Below are 17474 nucleotides of genomic sequence, written 5' to 3' on the forward strand. Positions count from 1 at the left end.
TAGCTTAAAACAATCACGGAGTTCTACCTCCTCCGGAAACGATACTAACAATGTACTAGATTCCAGTAACAGTTAATTTTCAAAATCGTTATCGATAAAGTTCAAAGGAATACTGAAGCAAAAGTATATGCATTTGTATGCAGCGTTTTTCATAGGATGTGATATATCCGAAAAATAAGATAGTTCTAAATCAAAAAAGTGAAGCAATTCTTAGTGTTATCACATGATCATTAATCACTGAAAGTCATTGATGATTATGTTGAATGCATGCCTAATAAACTTAATTACTGGTAATGAGTGGTATTGCATTAATTTTTACTAAAATCATGTAAATCAAGTTAGATTCGAATTGAAGTATGTACCCAATTTCCAAAGGAATGGTTGAATTGTAATTTTACTAGGCATTGTCATAAAACATTTATAAGATTTATTTAATAAAGACGTTAGTATAAATTAAATGTTTTATAGTAGTACGAGAATAGTAGAAAATATTGATACTTTTATTTAATAATGCAATTGATATATATATATATATATATTGTAAAAAAAATACACACAGAGAGAGAGAAGTGTTTAAGTTTATTAAGGATGCATCTGATCTTCCCCTTTTAGTAATCAGAAATATAATCAACAAAAATGGTCACGTAAAAGCATCAAGAATTGTTTTGTTTTTAGTTGAAATATTTTTGGTTTGACGGTGCATCTTATGGGATACTCTGTATGTACATACTGCAGTATCATGTAATTCTGCATTGCACTAGGGTATAAGGTGGTTTGCTTTTTTCATTGGAAGTAAATATTCAGTGAGCATAATCATCGTTTCGATTCCACTTTGGGGATTATCGATGTGTGCACGAGTATTCTAAAGTTCAGAGTACATAGATCGCTCTGACGTGCACTGTTTTGAACACTAAAATAGCCATATTATTTTTGTCCGCAGTGTTTCACCTCACCACGGTCAAGATGTTTTGTACAATCGATTGCAAAATAACGAAAAAAGAAACAATTCTGTTTCAGTCACTATCCATCTACATTAAATTCTCTGTGTGTTCTTGAATGCAGCGTTTATCGCGATTTTACTATCGCGAATTGTGCAATCCAATCAGGTCAACTGCGTAATTGCGACATTTTCTCGTGGTACGATATGATACATCTAAACGCTTTAGGAAATAAAAAACTTTATTGCGTTATTTGTAAAGAAAGACGAATAAAACTACTACGATATGTAATTTAATGCCCGAATTTTCCCTCCCTTCGCGTGTAAGCTTTCGTTAATTTAGTCATTTACGCTTTAAATTCTGTAATATGTATAGAATGTTTGGTAACAAAACTTAGAAACCCTAACTAGTATTAAAATAATACTTTACGGATTGTGAGCTAAAAGAATGCGTTTTTGTAAACACTTTTTATGAATAATAAATCCGCAATCTATGCACATCACACATTCCCGAAATATATTTAGATCAAATTTCTGTATTAAAAATTATATAATTATAATTATGATATAATTTTTTTTTTTTAATTCTTCGTAAAAAGCAAATGTATTTAATTAATTCATATATTCAATCATATCACTTAATTCCATACTTTTGATTGGATAACGGACATTTCTGACGTATTAAAAAAAAAATTCAAAGTAGGATAATGTCTAAAGGTCAAAAACGATATATACGATACTTCTACTTCTAAAAGTATTCGTCGAAAATGTCGAAGCATATAAGTGATTATATATTCGAAACATTATTGGGGCAAGGCACTTTCGGGTACGTGTTCAGATTAAGTTCTATTGTTCCGATGCTTCATTTTCTATTGTTTTTAGATCTGTTCATTTAGTACGACGAAAAAGAGACGGTAAACCATTTGTAATCAAAGATCAGGTTCTCGATAAGACAAATGCTTTGCCTTTCAAGGTGAGAAAGTTTATGAAATTTGAAAAATTTCTGCATGAAATAAGAATAATTGAAGTAATTTTCAACGATAATTAGAAAATTTCATAAAAAATTTTCAAGGTCATATTCTTTTATCACGTTAAATATATTTCAAATGATTTATTCATACTTCAGAATATATTAGGAGAGGTGCAATGCTTGGAAACTTTGAGACACCCCAATATTGTAGCATATTATGGGGCTTGGATAGAAGATAATCATAGTTACATTCTTATGGAGTATGCAACACGATGTACTTTAAAAGATTTATTGGAAAAACATCAATTACCACTCAAAGAAGAAGTAAAACAATTTTTATCTTTTCTTCCCTATCGATAATCTTTTCGTTCGATCATTTCATATATTTAATCTATTTCTTTCTAAATTAATTTAGGACGCACTATACCTGTTTTCTCAAATCGTTCTTGGAGTTCATCACATACATTCAAAGAAGATCCTCCATCGAGATTTGAAGCCGGAGAACATAATGCTGACCGGAAGTCGCGGTGATATTGTGAAGATTGGAGATTTTGGCGTGTCGAAAAATCTTAAAGAGTACGATCTATGATAAAACGATAGAATTTATATTCAATTTCTAAAACAATATCATTGATTGTAGATCAACAGATCCATCGACTGTATGTCGCGCTGGATCATTTTGTTACATGGCACCAGAGATGTTGATGGGACAATCGTACGATCTAAAGTGCGATACATGGAGCATGGGAGTCATTCTTTACGAAATGATCACGAAAAGGCATCCATTCCCTGCCACGGTAATTTTCAATTAATTTAACGTATACTTTCAATCAACGTGACTGTATTCCAATTTTTAGACTCTAAGAGAAATCGTGAAGAAAACCTGTACGGAAACACCACGACCACTTCCTAAAGAAACATCAGCGTGCATTGTGAATTTGATATCGAAAATGTTGAGGAAACAGCCATATTATCGTCCAAAAACAGATCAATTAGTCTTATGTCCCTTTCTCGTGCCTTATATTGCTCGAATATATTTGAACATGGGTCGAGTTCCGAACATGGCGAACAAGAATGACGGAAATTTTGGCTCGGAAATATTTTTGAGATTTTTAAAGTCAAAAATAGGACCTTTTTAATCTAATCATTTAGAAATAAACATAAAATGCGTGCACTTGTAATGAATAGTTTTTCTATTCACGTTCAACTGTATCATTGTGTTTTTTTTTTTTATAAAAGAATAATGATCGAAATAGCGATATAATTATTATAGCCGGAGAATTCAATGGAATTGTACGATGAACGGTTATCGAACTCGGCCTCTCTGTACTAGGATCAAAAGCGTAACGACAGGAAGCGAAGACCGGAACTGCGGAATGCTCGTTTTATTTCATCACGCGCATACCTCTTTGAAAACCGTTCAGTTCGCGTTTAGTTAGAAGGATATCACTCTCCTGCGTGTATTAAAGTCGCAATAACCGCATTAGATACCTCCGAATATCGGAAAACCGCGATTGGGTGATAGTTTTTTATCGTTCAATTCAAAATGTTACAAATTCTTAATTATCCTTAATCCTTTCGAGGATGGAGCATGTGATAGAGGATCTATGCAAAATACCCGATGTAGAATCACGACATTAGAAATTTTGTGTACTATTTTTCTGCACACACAAATTGTATAAAACACTTGTAAAATGTGGTTGATCTTATTAACGTGTTTCTACTTTCTCTGGTTGTCGTACGCGTCTTCGTGGTACCCCATAAATCCTATACTTGGAGAGCAAATAGATCTCGTTGGTGCTTTGAACGAGAGTTTTATTCCAAACTGGACGAGAAGCACGGAAAATGACGAGTCAAAGGACATCTTCGATACCAACGACGCATTTAACTCAACGCAGATCCCATTCAACTCCATCGATCGCGATCGTGAGCCCTTGGACGAGGTGGAACGCATTGAACCTAGACACTGGCCAGTTAGACCAGATATTTTGTACACTCGAACTGCTATTCCTTCCACCACGGCGATGTCTTTACCCAGAAATCCTCTTAATCCTTCTGTATTCTCGCAAAAAAATTCATCTACACAGAGGTATATTTTTGAATTGTTTAAAAATTTGTCAAACTTAATGTTCAACAGTTTCAAGGTGTTTTCTTCCCATTAAGGTATCCACCAATCACAGCACCACCGCCTACAGCATCGGTGGATGAAGTTTTCTGTGATTTCGGTTCATTTCCAGCACAGACACTCTGTGAATGGCAAAGTGGTGATGATGTATTAGACTGGGTGGCTGGAACTGGTATGGGAACCAATTGGATGGGTGGTCCCCCAAGTGATTATACAACTGGTACCATGGAAGGAGGGTATGTCTTCTCTATAACCATATATACTTCATCCAAACCCTATAGACAAGTAACAACTCAAATTTCAATTAGATATGCCTTCCTGGAAACGTCACAATTGCCACTGAAGGATGGTAAAGCAAAGACTTTAGGAGGACTGTTACATAGTCCTCAATTGGGGAGCACAGGAGTGGCTGGAACTTGTGTAATGTTCAAGTACAGCTTGGATGGCCTTAGCGCAGCTGGTTTAAGGATTTTGCTTCACGTAGGTGGCGACGAGTTTTCTATCAAAAAGGAACAAACAGAAGAAATCATTCCTGAGAATGTGACTGTACCATCCTGTAAACCGGTGGAAGTATTCAACGAACGTGTCATTTGGAACGCTCAGTATTATACCCTTGGTGTCTGGCAGCAAACTCAGATGCTTTACACTTTTCCTGAGTTGCATTCGGTAATTGGGTAACTTTTGGTTCAAATTCATTCTTGAGAAAAAGATTACAGTTTCAATGTTAAGAAGATTGTGACAATCATTGTACTAATATAAGGTATTCGTTCTTAGTTGATCATTGAAGGAATTCCTGTAGATTCTACCGACCCAGCTCGTCTATTCAGGGGGTACATAGCCATAGACGACATAGATTTGCAACCAGGTACATCGTGTATTGGCTTCTGCAATTTTGCTGGTGGATTCTGTGACTGGGCTAATGATGCAGAGGATGACTTTGATTGGACTATTGTAAGTGTGCAAGTATTTATACTATTACATTTTATTATATAATATATAAACGTATATAGAGTCGAGGAAGTGGAAATCCGACAACTGGACCAGCAATGGACAGTTCTACCGATCGATCAACAGCTGGAGGATACGCATACATAGATTCCTCCTTTCCACGTCGACCAGGAGACAGAGCTAGGCTCCTCAGCTCTAGCTTTCCTGCTCCAAGTGCAGATGCACCCATGTGTATGCACTTTTGGTTCCACATGTTTGGATCAGGGATTGGCACTCTGAAGCTGTTCGTACGTCATTTTCGTAGCTTAGACGCGCCACTTCGAGAGATCTGGGGTCTGAATGGGAATGCTGGGAACACGTGGTTCGTTGCTCAAATTACAATCAGTTCTCTAGACGATTTTCAACTTCTTTTTGAGGCGTCTGTAGGAAACACTGGTATGGGAGACATTGCCATCGATGATATCTCTTTCACACAAGGCTCTTGTCCGGGTATTAATAAGTTTTTATATTTGATTAAAGATACAAGAGGTTTAAAAGTGCCATTATATTATCTAATTCTTATTTGAATTCATAGTTTTGCCCCAAGTCGCTGCGTCAACATCGCGGGACTGCACTTTCGAAGTAGACGAGTGCGATTGGATCAACTCTCGAGATCCAGATCGAGTGGAATGGGAGAAAGTTTCTCTGCAAGCGCTCAGTCCCAGAAACCAAAGAAAACTATACAGCAATGGATACACGATAAATCGAAGAAATGAGTACTTTCTTGGTCTGGGTCGTCCAAGAGGAGGACCCCGATCATCTGGAGGTGGAACTGCACAGCTAGTTAGCAGAGAGATGAAAGGCAGTGAGGAGCCTCTATGTGTCAGCTTCTGGTACTTTATGTTTGAATCTTTCATCGATTCGACTGGACCAAGTTTAGGTTTGTATCTTACAGTTTTGCTCGAGTAATTTAATGTACTTATGATAATGTTATGAATACAAAGGTGTGCTTCGTGTGTCTATACAAATTGGAGAATCTTCGACTGAGTCTAGACCTATCTGGCAGCTGTATAATAATCAAGGGCCCACGTGGAACTATGCACAGATCAGTATAAACGAAAGAAAATACTTTAATGTGGTATTCGAGGGTACTTGGGGTCCCAACCGTGCCAGTGGTAGCATTGGCATCGATGATATCTCTTTTTATACCGGCAATTGCTCTGGTAAATCTTATAAGTATAAAATCTTATTGTATTTTCACTACACTTACATACAGCAAGTTAATCACGTTATTAATGATGATTAGTAAAACCATCCAGTGCGTCAGTGAAACCAGAAGATTGCAGTTTTGAGAAAGGATTATGTGGTTGGGAAAACATTACATCTTCCGAGAAGGAACGTGTGGTTACTTGGCAGCGAGCATTTCTTGCTCATCGTCCAGCTCAGTTGTTGGATAAGACGTTTGGAGCGACTGGTGATTTTGTATTCTTTGATATTTTCACCACGAATAAACAATCGACGGATGTACGGCTACGATCACCTATAATACAGACATCACCGGATGAAGAATCTGTTTGTTTCACTTTTTGGTTTGCTGCCTTTGGAGTGGAGGAATCTACAACGTTACAAGTTATCAAAATGAATGCTGACGAAGAGGCAATCGACGAAGATGACGACAGACAAAAACAACCTGTGAGTGCCTAAACTTTTCTTTTAGTTAGTTTTATATTGAATTTGTAAAGAGTCAAATACTTTCTATTTTAGTTATGGTCATTAACGGCGAAAGGATTTAACAATCCGAGACCTGTATGGACTGCTGCACAGGTGACAATCAATGCTCGTATACCCTACCGTCTCATCTTAAGGGGAAGTGCTAGTAACGGAGGTTTCGCTATCGACGATATAAAGTTTCAACCTCAAAGTTGTGCAAGTAAGATTTCCCTAGTAAACAAATTAAACAGATACACAGATATACATATTCTGTTTTCAATTTTCAGTTCGACCAGCTGCTGCTCAACCCGTTAGTAATGGAAATTAAGGTATTAGAATTTGTAATTATTACTACTGTCAAATTCTATTTTTAGTTTACCTTTTACAAAATTTAAATAAGATAAGCTTTTGTAAATAATAAATGCAAAGTTTATTGAGGAACCAAAGACAAGAATTTATTTGTACAAATGCTCAACATATATTACATACACTTTATCAAATTTGGCTCTGTTTCTTCAAGAATTGTCTCTTAATTTCAAAGCCAACAATACCAAGTGCCACTCCTGTATTTAAACTATCAACTCCTTTTACTAAAGGTACATTAATACGAATGCTCTTCTGTTTACTTAAGAATTTGTATGAATCATAGCTCAAACCTTCAGTTTCTCCACTCAGAATAATCACAGATTCTTTTCTTGTATAATCCAAGGAATAATATGGTGCAATTGGGATTTTTAACATGAATTGTTTCATTGCATTCTTATTATCTATTAATTCTGTTTTATCAGTGTTATTATTATTCATAGCACATTTTGATGCAAGCTCTTCTGGATCAATATCAAATATTTCCAAAGTTGCAGCAAGCATATCAGGTGAGTAATTTGATATAAATTCATCACCAAAGTTACTGTCTGTTATGAAAATGTTACAATTTTCACTGATTAATGATGGAACCTGATTCCATGTTGGGAATGCATGAATAGGCAATCGAAAATGAGTTCCAGCTGCACTTCTAAGAACTTTTGGATCCCATAAGTCCACACAACCTAAATAAAGTGATGTGAAATGTTAACTCAGTAAGCTCATTATCTAAAAAAATTGCAAGTGATCCATGAACTCCAAAGTTTTGTACCTTTCATTATTATTAACTTTTCACAGCCTACCCCTGCAGCAACTCTCATAATAGATCCCAAATTTCCTGGTTCCCTTATATTGTCACAAATTATAGTAAGTGGCAATGCATTATCTGCTGCGATATTGTTTTGTATATCAGGAACTTTAAAAATTCCTATATTACAATAGAAAATATGTATAGAATGATTTTAATATGGAACTTGATAACATTAAAATTTTAATTAAAATATACATCATTGGTACCTAACAATCCAGGAGAAGTAATTAAACTAGACCATAATTGGATTGTTTTATATGTAACTTTGTATAATGTAACATCTTCAGGAAACTTGAATTCTTTGATATCAGATGAATCATTAAAGATTATTTTATTTGGCATTATACCAGCTTTAATAGCATCTTTAATCAATCTTTGCCCTTCTAAGATTATCTCATTAGCCTTCTCTCTCCTCTTTCGAGATTTAAGTTTAGTCATTAAAGATCTAAAACAAGCAAGTTTTAAAGATTCTTGGTACTTTGCAACCAATTTTACAATTTCATTTGTGACTGTAGCAGAGAATAGAGCACTTACGTTATAATTTTATCATTTTCCTTAAGATTTGTAAATACATTTTTTTTTACTAGCTCAGGTGGTGCAGCTTCTTCGGTTTTTATAGGGGTTTTTTTCTTTTTTCTTACACTCCTTGAAGGAATTTTCCTTTGTTGAATGTTTTCTTCAGTAGTATCTTCACAATCGTAAAGTTCGTCCTCATTAAGAATTGCAACCGGTCTTCGACTAACCCACCTTGTATACGTTCGCGTTATGTTTAAGTTGACTATTTTAACACTACGAAGTGGCCGAATAGTATTGTACACAATTCCTAAGAATACCATTGTCACCACGTTTTAATAGAAAAATATTTGTTTTATAGCGTTTTACGATTTGTAGCGTTTATCAATTAATATTAAATGCATAACCTTTTAATGAAAATTGCATGAAATGAACAATGCAAACATATATTTTAATAAAGACACTCTGTTGAAATTATATTAATATAAGTTAACAATGCACACATACACCTCTTTTATAAGAGCAGTTTAAAAACAGAAAAAAGGTGGATGTAAAGTGTGAGAACCATTGAAATATTATAGTACAGATTTAAGCTGCTAGATGTCGGCAGTTGTCTATTAAATAATTTTTTTTTTTAATATTATGACTATTGCACAAAATGTCAATTCATTTTATTCGCAGCTCTGCTTATTAAGCTTACATTATATAGTTGTGTTAATTACCCCGAATCATATTTGAAATTAAGATATCAACACTTTGTCATTTCAAAATCAGGAACTCAATATACAATATTAGTAAATCGGATTTATTTAATATATAAACGGTATTTAAACTTTATTTAACATTTCAGATATCATATTAATAATTTCTTTAATGAAGCATTATCATTGTATTATAGTATTTCAAATTGTTAAAATGGTAAAATACTTTGCTAATAGGAATTTGGTGATGTATCAGGATAATATGATTAGTGTAAAAAATCATGGACTCAATTTGCAATAGCTAATATTATCATAGTTATATTTCAAACATAAAAAAGATATAGAACAAAATGAACAATTATAGAACAGGAAATTTGAAGCATATTTTCTCTAATTTATTAGTTGAAGTTTCAAAGACATATGGGTCTAAATATCAAATGGAATAATTCAAAATACATAGATTATAATTCAGAGTAAACAAAATAAATCATTATAGTACATGATCCTTATTAATTTACATTAGAAAATATTTGATACTTTGACCCATGTATCTTTCATGCCTTAAATTAATTCTTTTCAGTTTACATAAATTTGCTATTTCTAACATCATTCAAGATATAGCTCTTCATTTAGTAATTTCACATGTATACATGTTATATATCTCTGCGCACATTTGAAGAATGAAATTCTTACATTAAAATAGTTAAAATAAGATATGAACAGCTTGTGATCTGTATCCAAGGAGATTTCAACCAGTCTCTAGTTATTGGATATCAGGCACTGATTCTGTAGTTGAAGAATTCTGGCCAGAAACATCCATTCATTGAAACTTAATCAATACAATGAACATAGTAATAGTCATAGTTGCATAACAAATATATGTATATTTTATATATTTGTGTATTTTGATATGCATGTATATAATACGCGCGGTTCTTCGTGATTGTGTAGATGTCACGTGCGTGTATGTATGTGTATGTGATCTTCGTGTGTGATATGAGCAGTATACGCGCATATCGTATTCAAATAGATGTATACAAGTACAAAGTATTTGTAATCAAATATTAGAACCGCGTCCGGTATCACTGTTCTATATAATTGTTCAGAAGTTTTTTCGTTTTGTACGCGTCATAGGAGCTGAAAGTGATTAATTCTCAGCAATGAGATATGGATTAAGCCACGTAAATACCTGTCTTTAACCTACTTAATTTTTGTTATACGGTTACAAGAAACGTTTATATTTATTGTCTTTATATAGTTCTGACCCTTAAGCCCTTATCATTGGCATAGAACTTTTGGTAGCAAACTAATGCAACAAAGAGAATTTACTCTTTTAAATCATTTTCTTTTTATAGGTGTAATACAGTTTTCTATACTAGACTCGTACAATAATTTTTCCGTTTGCAATAATCTTATATTATGAATCTCTTGATTCGTATTCATGTAAAAATAGAATATTCAAAAAGTAATAAAAATTCAATCGTAGGTTAGAATCTAAAATTCAAATTTAGCGGGCAACCGATCTAGAGCTTAAGGGCCGAAAATAAAATCGATTGTACGCATAATCGATGCATATGAAGTTCGTGTATGTGAATAAGATGCGTTTTCATCTTCTTTCAAGAATTTCATCTTCACACATAGAGATCTTTCTTTTAAATATTACTATATTCATCTTATTTTAAATTATTTCGTAAATCGTGTATCGTAAAATTTCAAATTGAAATCGCATCTGCGTCGATTGCACGTACAGACTACAGGAATATTTCTTAAGAGTAATTATTGTCTTCGATACAGTTCCGTTGATTATGCTTTATAGTCTCTTAACTGTATGACTTTTCTTACATTATAAATCGAAATATCGATTTTCGATATTGTTATTTCGATTATCATTGATCACCAAACGATTTCATCTTTAAAGTAGAGAAACGACGTTAGTGATAAAAGAAACGTGCAATAATATAATTGTCAATTTGTAAAACAGTACGACAAATTCAAACAAATTATTCAAGCCAGGTACGACACATTATTATTATTATCTAACTTTAATAAAATTTTCCTCGTAGCAACAATGTTGATAGCAACTAGTGTAACCGTTTATAATTATTCAAATAATGTCCAATTCCTCTTTCCTTTCAATTTATCTTAATTAATTATAAACGGTACAGTAGTATTTTTTTTATATAAGTTAAGTAAAGAATAAAAATTTAAACCGTTTTACACAATTTATAATTATTTCAATATCTTCGCATTATTTACGTTAACAGTAGAACCCTCATTATCCCGTATTAATGTAATAAAACGAAACTTTGTCAAATAAGAAAAACAGAACCTTATTCCTCTCTCTTTCTCTTTCAAACTTTCGTTCAATTCACAAAAACCAAGTCCCGTGCAATATTTAACGTAAACGTTTGTATTATTTGTTAATAATAAAAAAAAGAGAGAAAAGAAAAGAGAACAACATTTCGCTCGTGTTTTCTCCGCTCAGCGGCGTAAAAGTACGATTACGTCGCCGCTAGTAGTAGCCATTTGTCGGAGATAGTATTAAATTTATATATGTATATGGAAGATTCTACACAGGCGGCGATCATGTCCGCGCAATTAAATCTGTGCGAGTTTAAACGAATTAAGAAAATATACATTCTGTAGCGTTCCCTCGTAATGAAGCCGTTTCCGGTTCCGACTTTCCGCCGACTTTCCATTTCAATTTATTGACTTCCATTTATTGTCGAGCATAGGTAACACGCTTTGGGGAATCGAGACGAGGAATCGCGGTGATCGAGATGTCTTGCGATTCAAGTGCAAGATAACGAAAGGCTCTGGAGCAACCTTCGGAGGACGACGGAGAATAGACAACGAAAGTGGAACCCTTTCCGGGGGCGATACTCACTGCTACAAACGCAAGAATCTGGTTCACGCAGGTTTCAATGTGTCGGAGATTGCCGGGGAAGCAGATGCGAATATTTTGCATATTGTCGTGTGCAAACGTAACGGCGAAACCGTTACGTCAATCGTTCGGGCCTTTTCCTTGCGTGGGAGAGATCGGTAGTCTATTGAGGTACTAACGCAACAAGTATTCTCGAGCCTGGGGTCCACTCCTCTGCAACAGACTTATTGTTACTATGTACTAATTAGTTATTGTAAAGAAAAACAATTATACAACACATTCCCTATATATTACTAGGTGAACAAATTGTATTAGAACATGTAATTGTACAGAGTAGCCTATAAGTTTTGTTACAATTTAAAAATTGCATAACTTTCTTTTTAATTATATACATATATATTCTATTAGAAAACTTGTTACTGTGACATTTCTCACGATGGAAAATAGTAAATCTATTCGTGTTAAGTAATTTGAATAATTGAAAACAGCATTATCGAGAGTAACATTAAACAGCATTTCTTTATCCTTTTTCTAAATTGATTTTAGCGAGCGGAACGTTGTTACTCACCGACCAGGCTTGACCAATATTCGGCACGTTCGATGTGTATCGTCCCTGACCAAAGTCGTAATTAATTTCCGACGGAATTTGCAATGTCGGCTTCAGGAAGTACTTTCGCGACTGCTGTATATTGAAGGGATGATCGTCGTCCATCGAGTCTTTGAAGGTAGACGTCTTTTCTACGAGTTTTTCAGCCTTGTGTTGCTCCTTGGATTGTTAATCAAATTCAAACAGTTAATTAAAAGAACGATATTCATATCGTCTATGTATAATATCTTAATAAGGAGGAAAATTAGCTGATTTTCCAATTACTTTTGATCGATGTAAAATCTTCAAAGATTATTATTATTTCTTTTTTTTTTTTATTATTATTATTAACCTGTAGCTCGCGGGCACGTTGTGCGCGAAGCAATTCCTTCAAGTGTTGGAAACTACCAGCCTGTGGAACCTGAGACAAGGGAGGAGAAATATTTCCCGTGCGAAAGCTGGGCAAACGTCTCCTCGATGACGGTGGATAAGAATTAATTGTTCCGTAAGAATGCTGGATTTTGTCGAAAGGTCGTAGCGACTGGCGCATCCCGTTTCTTAATCTACTTCCTGCCGGCGCCTTGTGCACCATCTTCCCATAAATTGGAGCGCTACCGCCTGCACGATTACGGGGTCTTCCCGTGAACCTTCCTGTACAAAATAATTCGGTAAAATGTTTACTGTTCACAGTAAACAAAAAGAGCAAAACTTGGTAGAATGAGAAAAAAAAATGTACAGTGTATTTTTATTGTTCTAAGGTAGCGCGTACATAAAAGAAAAGGTATCTTATTATTTAATTCGAAGTCTCTTCAACATCTCTCATCGGTAGGTTAATCTGTAATTATTCGACTATTTTTCGTGGTATTTCACGGTGTAATTCCGTTTAAAACCGAAACTTGGTATTTTATCGTTCCACAAACTTCGTGCGCGAAGTTTAAGTCAAGGGGCTCGCGGTGAGAGCTGCAATGTATAGGCAGGCACCTATAATCGGATTATTTTGCATACACCTCTTCGCCTGTTTGCCCGTCTACTGCAAACTAAGTGGAGCCAGAATTTAATTAAGCGAGCGCAAAAGTGCACGTTGATGAATTCAATATCAAATACAAACGCAAAATTGCCCAACCTTTTCAATTAACAACGTGTATTTACCGTTCTCGTATTACAACAAACACGAAGAGAAATCAAATAAGAGTGATCGAACGTTTCCCGCGACAAACCTAATGGAATATTTTCTCAGTTATAACTTTTCTCATTTGCATATCCACTTTATGTTCACAAACGTGCCCGCACCTTTCACACCTCTAATGTCCAAGTATTTCAACCGTTCTTTTGTTAATTTCATTAATAAAAAAAGAAAACTTGTCGTTTCTTTCAGATAAACGGTGGAGCGACTACAATCTACGACGTTAAAACAGTTCGAGCCATCATAAAGATCGTCTTACCACGATAGTTAACAGGAGGTTTGGCGCGCTCGGGATATGATTTCCAGACATTGTACGAAAACGGATCAGGATAAAGTGAATAGCCGGTGGTGGTTTTAGCAGCCCTGCTCTGCCGTTTGGTGTATCTCCACATTGTCCTCAATTCTTCGCATGTCGGCTCAGTCAGGTCAACGCGCTTCTCTGCGATGTCGCCGGTGTTCCCTGATTGCGCCGAGATCGGATCGATGTATCGTATACCGGCCACAAACGGGCTGCTCGAGTACGCTAACATGAAAGCGGTCCATACGGCCACAGTACGCATTTTCTGCAGAAAAGAACGTATAGAAATTCAGGCTGAACACGTTTGCAAGACGGAAATAGCACGATTTTCCATCGATCAATTCTTTATTTGACATTGAGGCACAAGACACTTGTTGTAGTAAAAGAAATTTCCTCTGGTCTGAGTTAAACGGTACAATTTGTTACTTTACATGTAATTCTGTTGGAAGGATAGTGATCTGACTCGCGTGTTTAGGGAATATTAAGTTGGCCTTCGCTGACGGTGTGATAGCGTTGATTTTGCTTGTCGATCGTTAGCAAGTAGGATGAATTAAGGAAATTTGGAATTTATTTGAACATTTTCAAATAGGAGAAATTAGTTTAGTAAATGGAAGAATTAACGTACGATGTAAATTGAAGTTTATTTTTCAAGAAACTCGGTCCTTTTGAGGAATACATTTTTTCCATTATTGCTGAACTTGGTCTTACAAGAATCAAATCAGCACAGAATTCAATTCTGTTCGATTCTCAGAACTAATTTAGCAGGCATTAGTAATGTAATTACTTAGCTTTCTTGGATTAATAGATAATAGATATCCAATTACCGACTCCTTTTTGTGTCTCGTGGGAGATAAAATTTAATCATCCCCGATATTCACGGCATGGAATTTCAATTAAGGATGGTGTACCCTTGCATTAACTCATTAATTGGGTACTCGTGAGGGATTCACAGTTCAGATTAGTCCATGATTCTTTGAATATCATTTCCCTTGAAAATAATCGTTGCAACTGACATTTTACATTTCACGAGAAGCAATTATTTCGTAATAATTGTTGAAACGTAAAAAGTAATTTTATTTTATTCAACCGAAGAACCCGCCAGAATATTCTACGATTCTGTGAAGGAATTTGATCCATCATTTATCGTTTAACACGTCCAATTATTATTCCTCGATACAATTAATTTCTTTGCATCATTTGAAAGCGTGTGTTCCCTTTGTTCTTCGATATGAATCGTATAATCATTGTCTTTCACTGTTTTCACGGTTCAATATACGACAACTATTTCGTTGAATGGAAGTATTTCACCATTTAAACCGGCTTTGTCGCTTTAGTATTTCGTTTCTCGGTTCCTTCGATGCGTATTCATCTTCTACCCTTGGACGAAACGTTCTGTACGAAATACTAAATTATCATCCGAAAACAATGAACATCCAACGACATATAATGGATAGAAAAGACTTTGTTCCCTGCTTCTTAATTAGTTTGCGATGAGTTACAAAGAACGTTCAGAGTGGAAAGTTATTGTATTCGATCAAGAATTGTTACAATTGTTAACGTACAAAGAATTATATTATCCAGATAGAAAATCAATGTTAAACCCAGGAATATGTTTAACGATGAAACATAAAAGGGTACATTTTCTCTCTACGTTTTCCTTTCAGTTTTTAAGCAATACGTACGTAATAGAAAATGTATTTTTACTGAAAAAGTACTAAACAGAATACTGTACAATACTCTTTGTCGAGGGAAAAGAAAAAAAGGAAGAAGATTACCCACCGTATAGTTGCTTTTCTTACGAGTTCTAACAGCTGTTCCTCCGATATTTCCTTCTTAATGCTTCTCCCTCGACAAACGTGTCTCGAATAAGACCGGTCGAAACGCGAAAAATTACGTTCTCCGTCGAGGTCAGTATCGACACATTCCCCCCTAACGAAATGTCGTGTCGAGGGACTTGCAGCCTTTTTTAATACACAAAAATATGTAAAAATATTTTCCATAATTTTATATTACACGTATTACATTCTCACGATTGGTATTTATCTTAAAAGCAATTGAATCAAAAATATCATTAATCCTTTTTCTTTATTGAATTTTAATTTTAATGTAGAATATTGATACTGTATAATAAAATATCCATACAATGTCTCATTCGAATGGGTGATACTTATTGTAAAAACAATTCAAACAGAAAATCTTAATACACCATGAAACATTGTATAAAATTAGTTTAAGAAAACATTCTTTTTACTGGTGTTTTCTTGCAACTACCTGTATACTTTTTCAAGTACACCCCACGGAACAACCTGTTCCAATTAAAATGCTGACTTCCTGTTAAAAGAAAGTTTCCTGAAGTTTCAAGTATTGCGAATATTACGATAAAAACCATCCACGAGAATGCGATTTTTATGATATAAAATTATAAGAAATATATTTACATATTGTTGATTGTTAAAAAGGTTGCTAAATAAATGGTAATACGGAAATTAATTTGAAATGGAGTAAACAGGAAAAAAAATGTAATTGAACCGTAGGTGGGTGGTAGATTCGAAACCACAGACCCTTTCTCGTTTACCAGACTACACAGCCATAGCCATTACGCCAGCGACCTGCTTGATTTGGCCGCTTACTTCAAAGGTTTTCCCCCGCACCAGCGGTTCAATTCAACACTTTATTGTTAAATATCTCGTAAACTATCGAGTGTCTACACCTAGAATTCAACCTGACCGCACAACTTTCAATTCTTTATCGATCTACAAAGTTTCGTCAAAATCCCATAGTTACGTATCATGCGTTCCCCCGTTTTTGTTAGAATAAACTAAAAGAAATCAAAGAAGAAAAGAAAACGAAGTCTATTTACAAAAATCTCACAAAGTAACGAGAAAAATCTTCTTCACTTGCAGTACAAAGATATCACTTGCAATCCATGTAAAGAATTTCAGACGTAGAATTCGCTTGGAAAACGGGGAAGAGGATGAATTCGTGCAATCGATAGAAAATGAAAAAAAAAAAAGAAAAAAAAGAAGAAAATATAGAATAAAGAGAATGTACCTGTGACACTGACGATTATTATGTACTTCGACAGGATATCAGCGTTGGAGCAGAGCGAAACAACGATGGAAAAACGTTTTTCACCGGGGACTTCGATAAATCAAGGGGAGCAGCGAACGAACGAGCGAGCGAGCAAAGAACGAATCGCATGAATGGAACCAGCGGTCACACGGGGTGGAGAATGAGGGTGTGAGAGAGAGAGACAGAGAGAGAGGGTGTCAAGGAAGGAAGGAGGTCAAGAGTGGAACGAAGAGAAACTGGTGAATGAACGAGAGTCGGATTCACTAACCTGCCAGTCCACGCAGTCCGGAAACCGAGGAGCAACTGAGAGAGGTGGTATCATCGAGGCGACTATTCGCCTTCCTTTGCCTCCCCCTCTTTCCAGAGCACACCCCTTCGTTCGTTTCAACCCCTCTCC

General features: G+C 35.1%; 4 protein-coding genes across 4 annotated transcripts in view; 2 read left to right on the forward strand and 2 right to left on the reverse strand.

Moving 5' to 3' along the window:
- The window catches only part of LOC108570605 (OTU domain-containing protein 5-B), a 3485-nt gene extending 3367 nt beyond the window's left edge, over positions 1-118 (forward strand). Inside the window, exon 13 of the mRNA XM_017932490.1 lies at positions 4-118. Coding sequence (XP_017787979.1) covers positions 4-76 — 73 coding nt within the window. The 3' untranslated portion in view covers positions 77-118. The remainder of the gene's footprint in view (positions 1-3) is intronic.
- A 1586-nt stretch (positions 119-1704) lies between these two features.
- On the forward strand, positions 1705-6997 carry LOC108570643 (MAM and LDL-receptor class A domain-containing protein 1). The gene is made up of 16 exons (XM_017932532.1): positions 1705-1763; positions 1820-1910; positions 2064-2231; positions 2323-2483; positions 2548-2704; positions 2765-2971; positions 3602-3996; positions 4071-4268; positions 4341-4698; positions 4807-4983; positions 5043-5469; positions 5555-5899; positions 5964-6182; positions 6266-6651; positions 6724-6889; positions 6957-6997. The coding sequence occupies exons 1-16, from the start codon at positions 1705-1707 to the stop codon at positions 6995-6997; spliced, it is 3555 nt and encodes a 1184-aa protein (XP_017788021.1).
- Positions 6998-7164: 167 nt separating this feature from the next.
- On the reverse strand, positions 7165-8749 carry LOC108570634 (rRNA methyltransferase 3, mitochondrial). Its single transcript, XM_017932520.1, has 4 exons — positions 8375-8749; positions 8047-8285; positions 7802-7957; positions 7165-7715 (listed from the first exon to the last, which is right to left on the reverse strand). Exons 1-4 carry the CDS (start codon positions 8674-8676, stop codon positions 7165-7167), a joined length of 1248 nt encoding a protein of 415 aa, XP_017788009.1. The 5' UTR covers positions 8677-8749.
- Positions 8750-11931: 3182 nt separating this feature from the next.
- LOC108570635 lies at positions 11932-17399 on the reverse strand. The gene is made up of 5 exons (XM_017932521.1): positions 17346-17399; positions 13967-14270; positions 12877-13175; positions 12507-12704; positions 11932-12151 (listed from the first exon to the last, which is right to left on the reverse strand). Exons 1-5 carry the CDS (start codon positions 17397-17399, stop codon positions 12113-12115), a joined length of 894 nt encoding a protein of 297 aa, XP_017788010.1. The 3' UTR covers positions 11932-12112.
- Between the last annotated feature and the right edge of the window lie 75 nt (positions 17400-17474).

This window comes from Habropoda laboriosa, unplaced genomic scaffold (assembly GCF_001263275.1).
Source record: "Habropoda laboriosa isolate 0110345459 unplaced genomic scaffold, ASM126327v1 scaffold101, whole genome shotgun sequence".
Classification (NCBI taxonomy): domain Eukaryota; kingdom Metazoa; phylum Arthropoda; class Insecta; order Hymenoptera; family Apidae; genus Habropoda; species Habropoda laboriosa.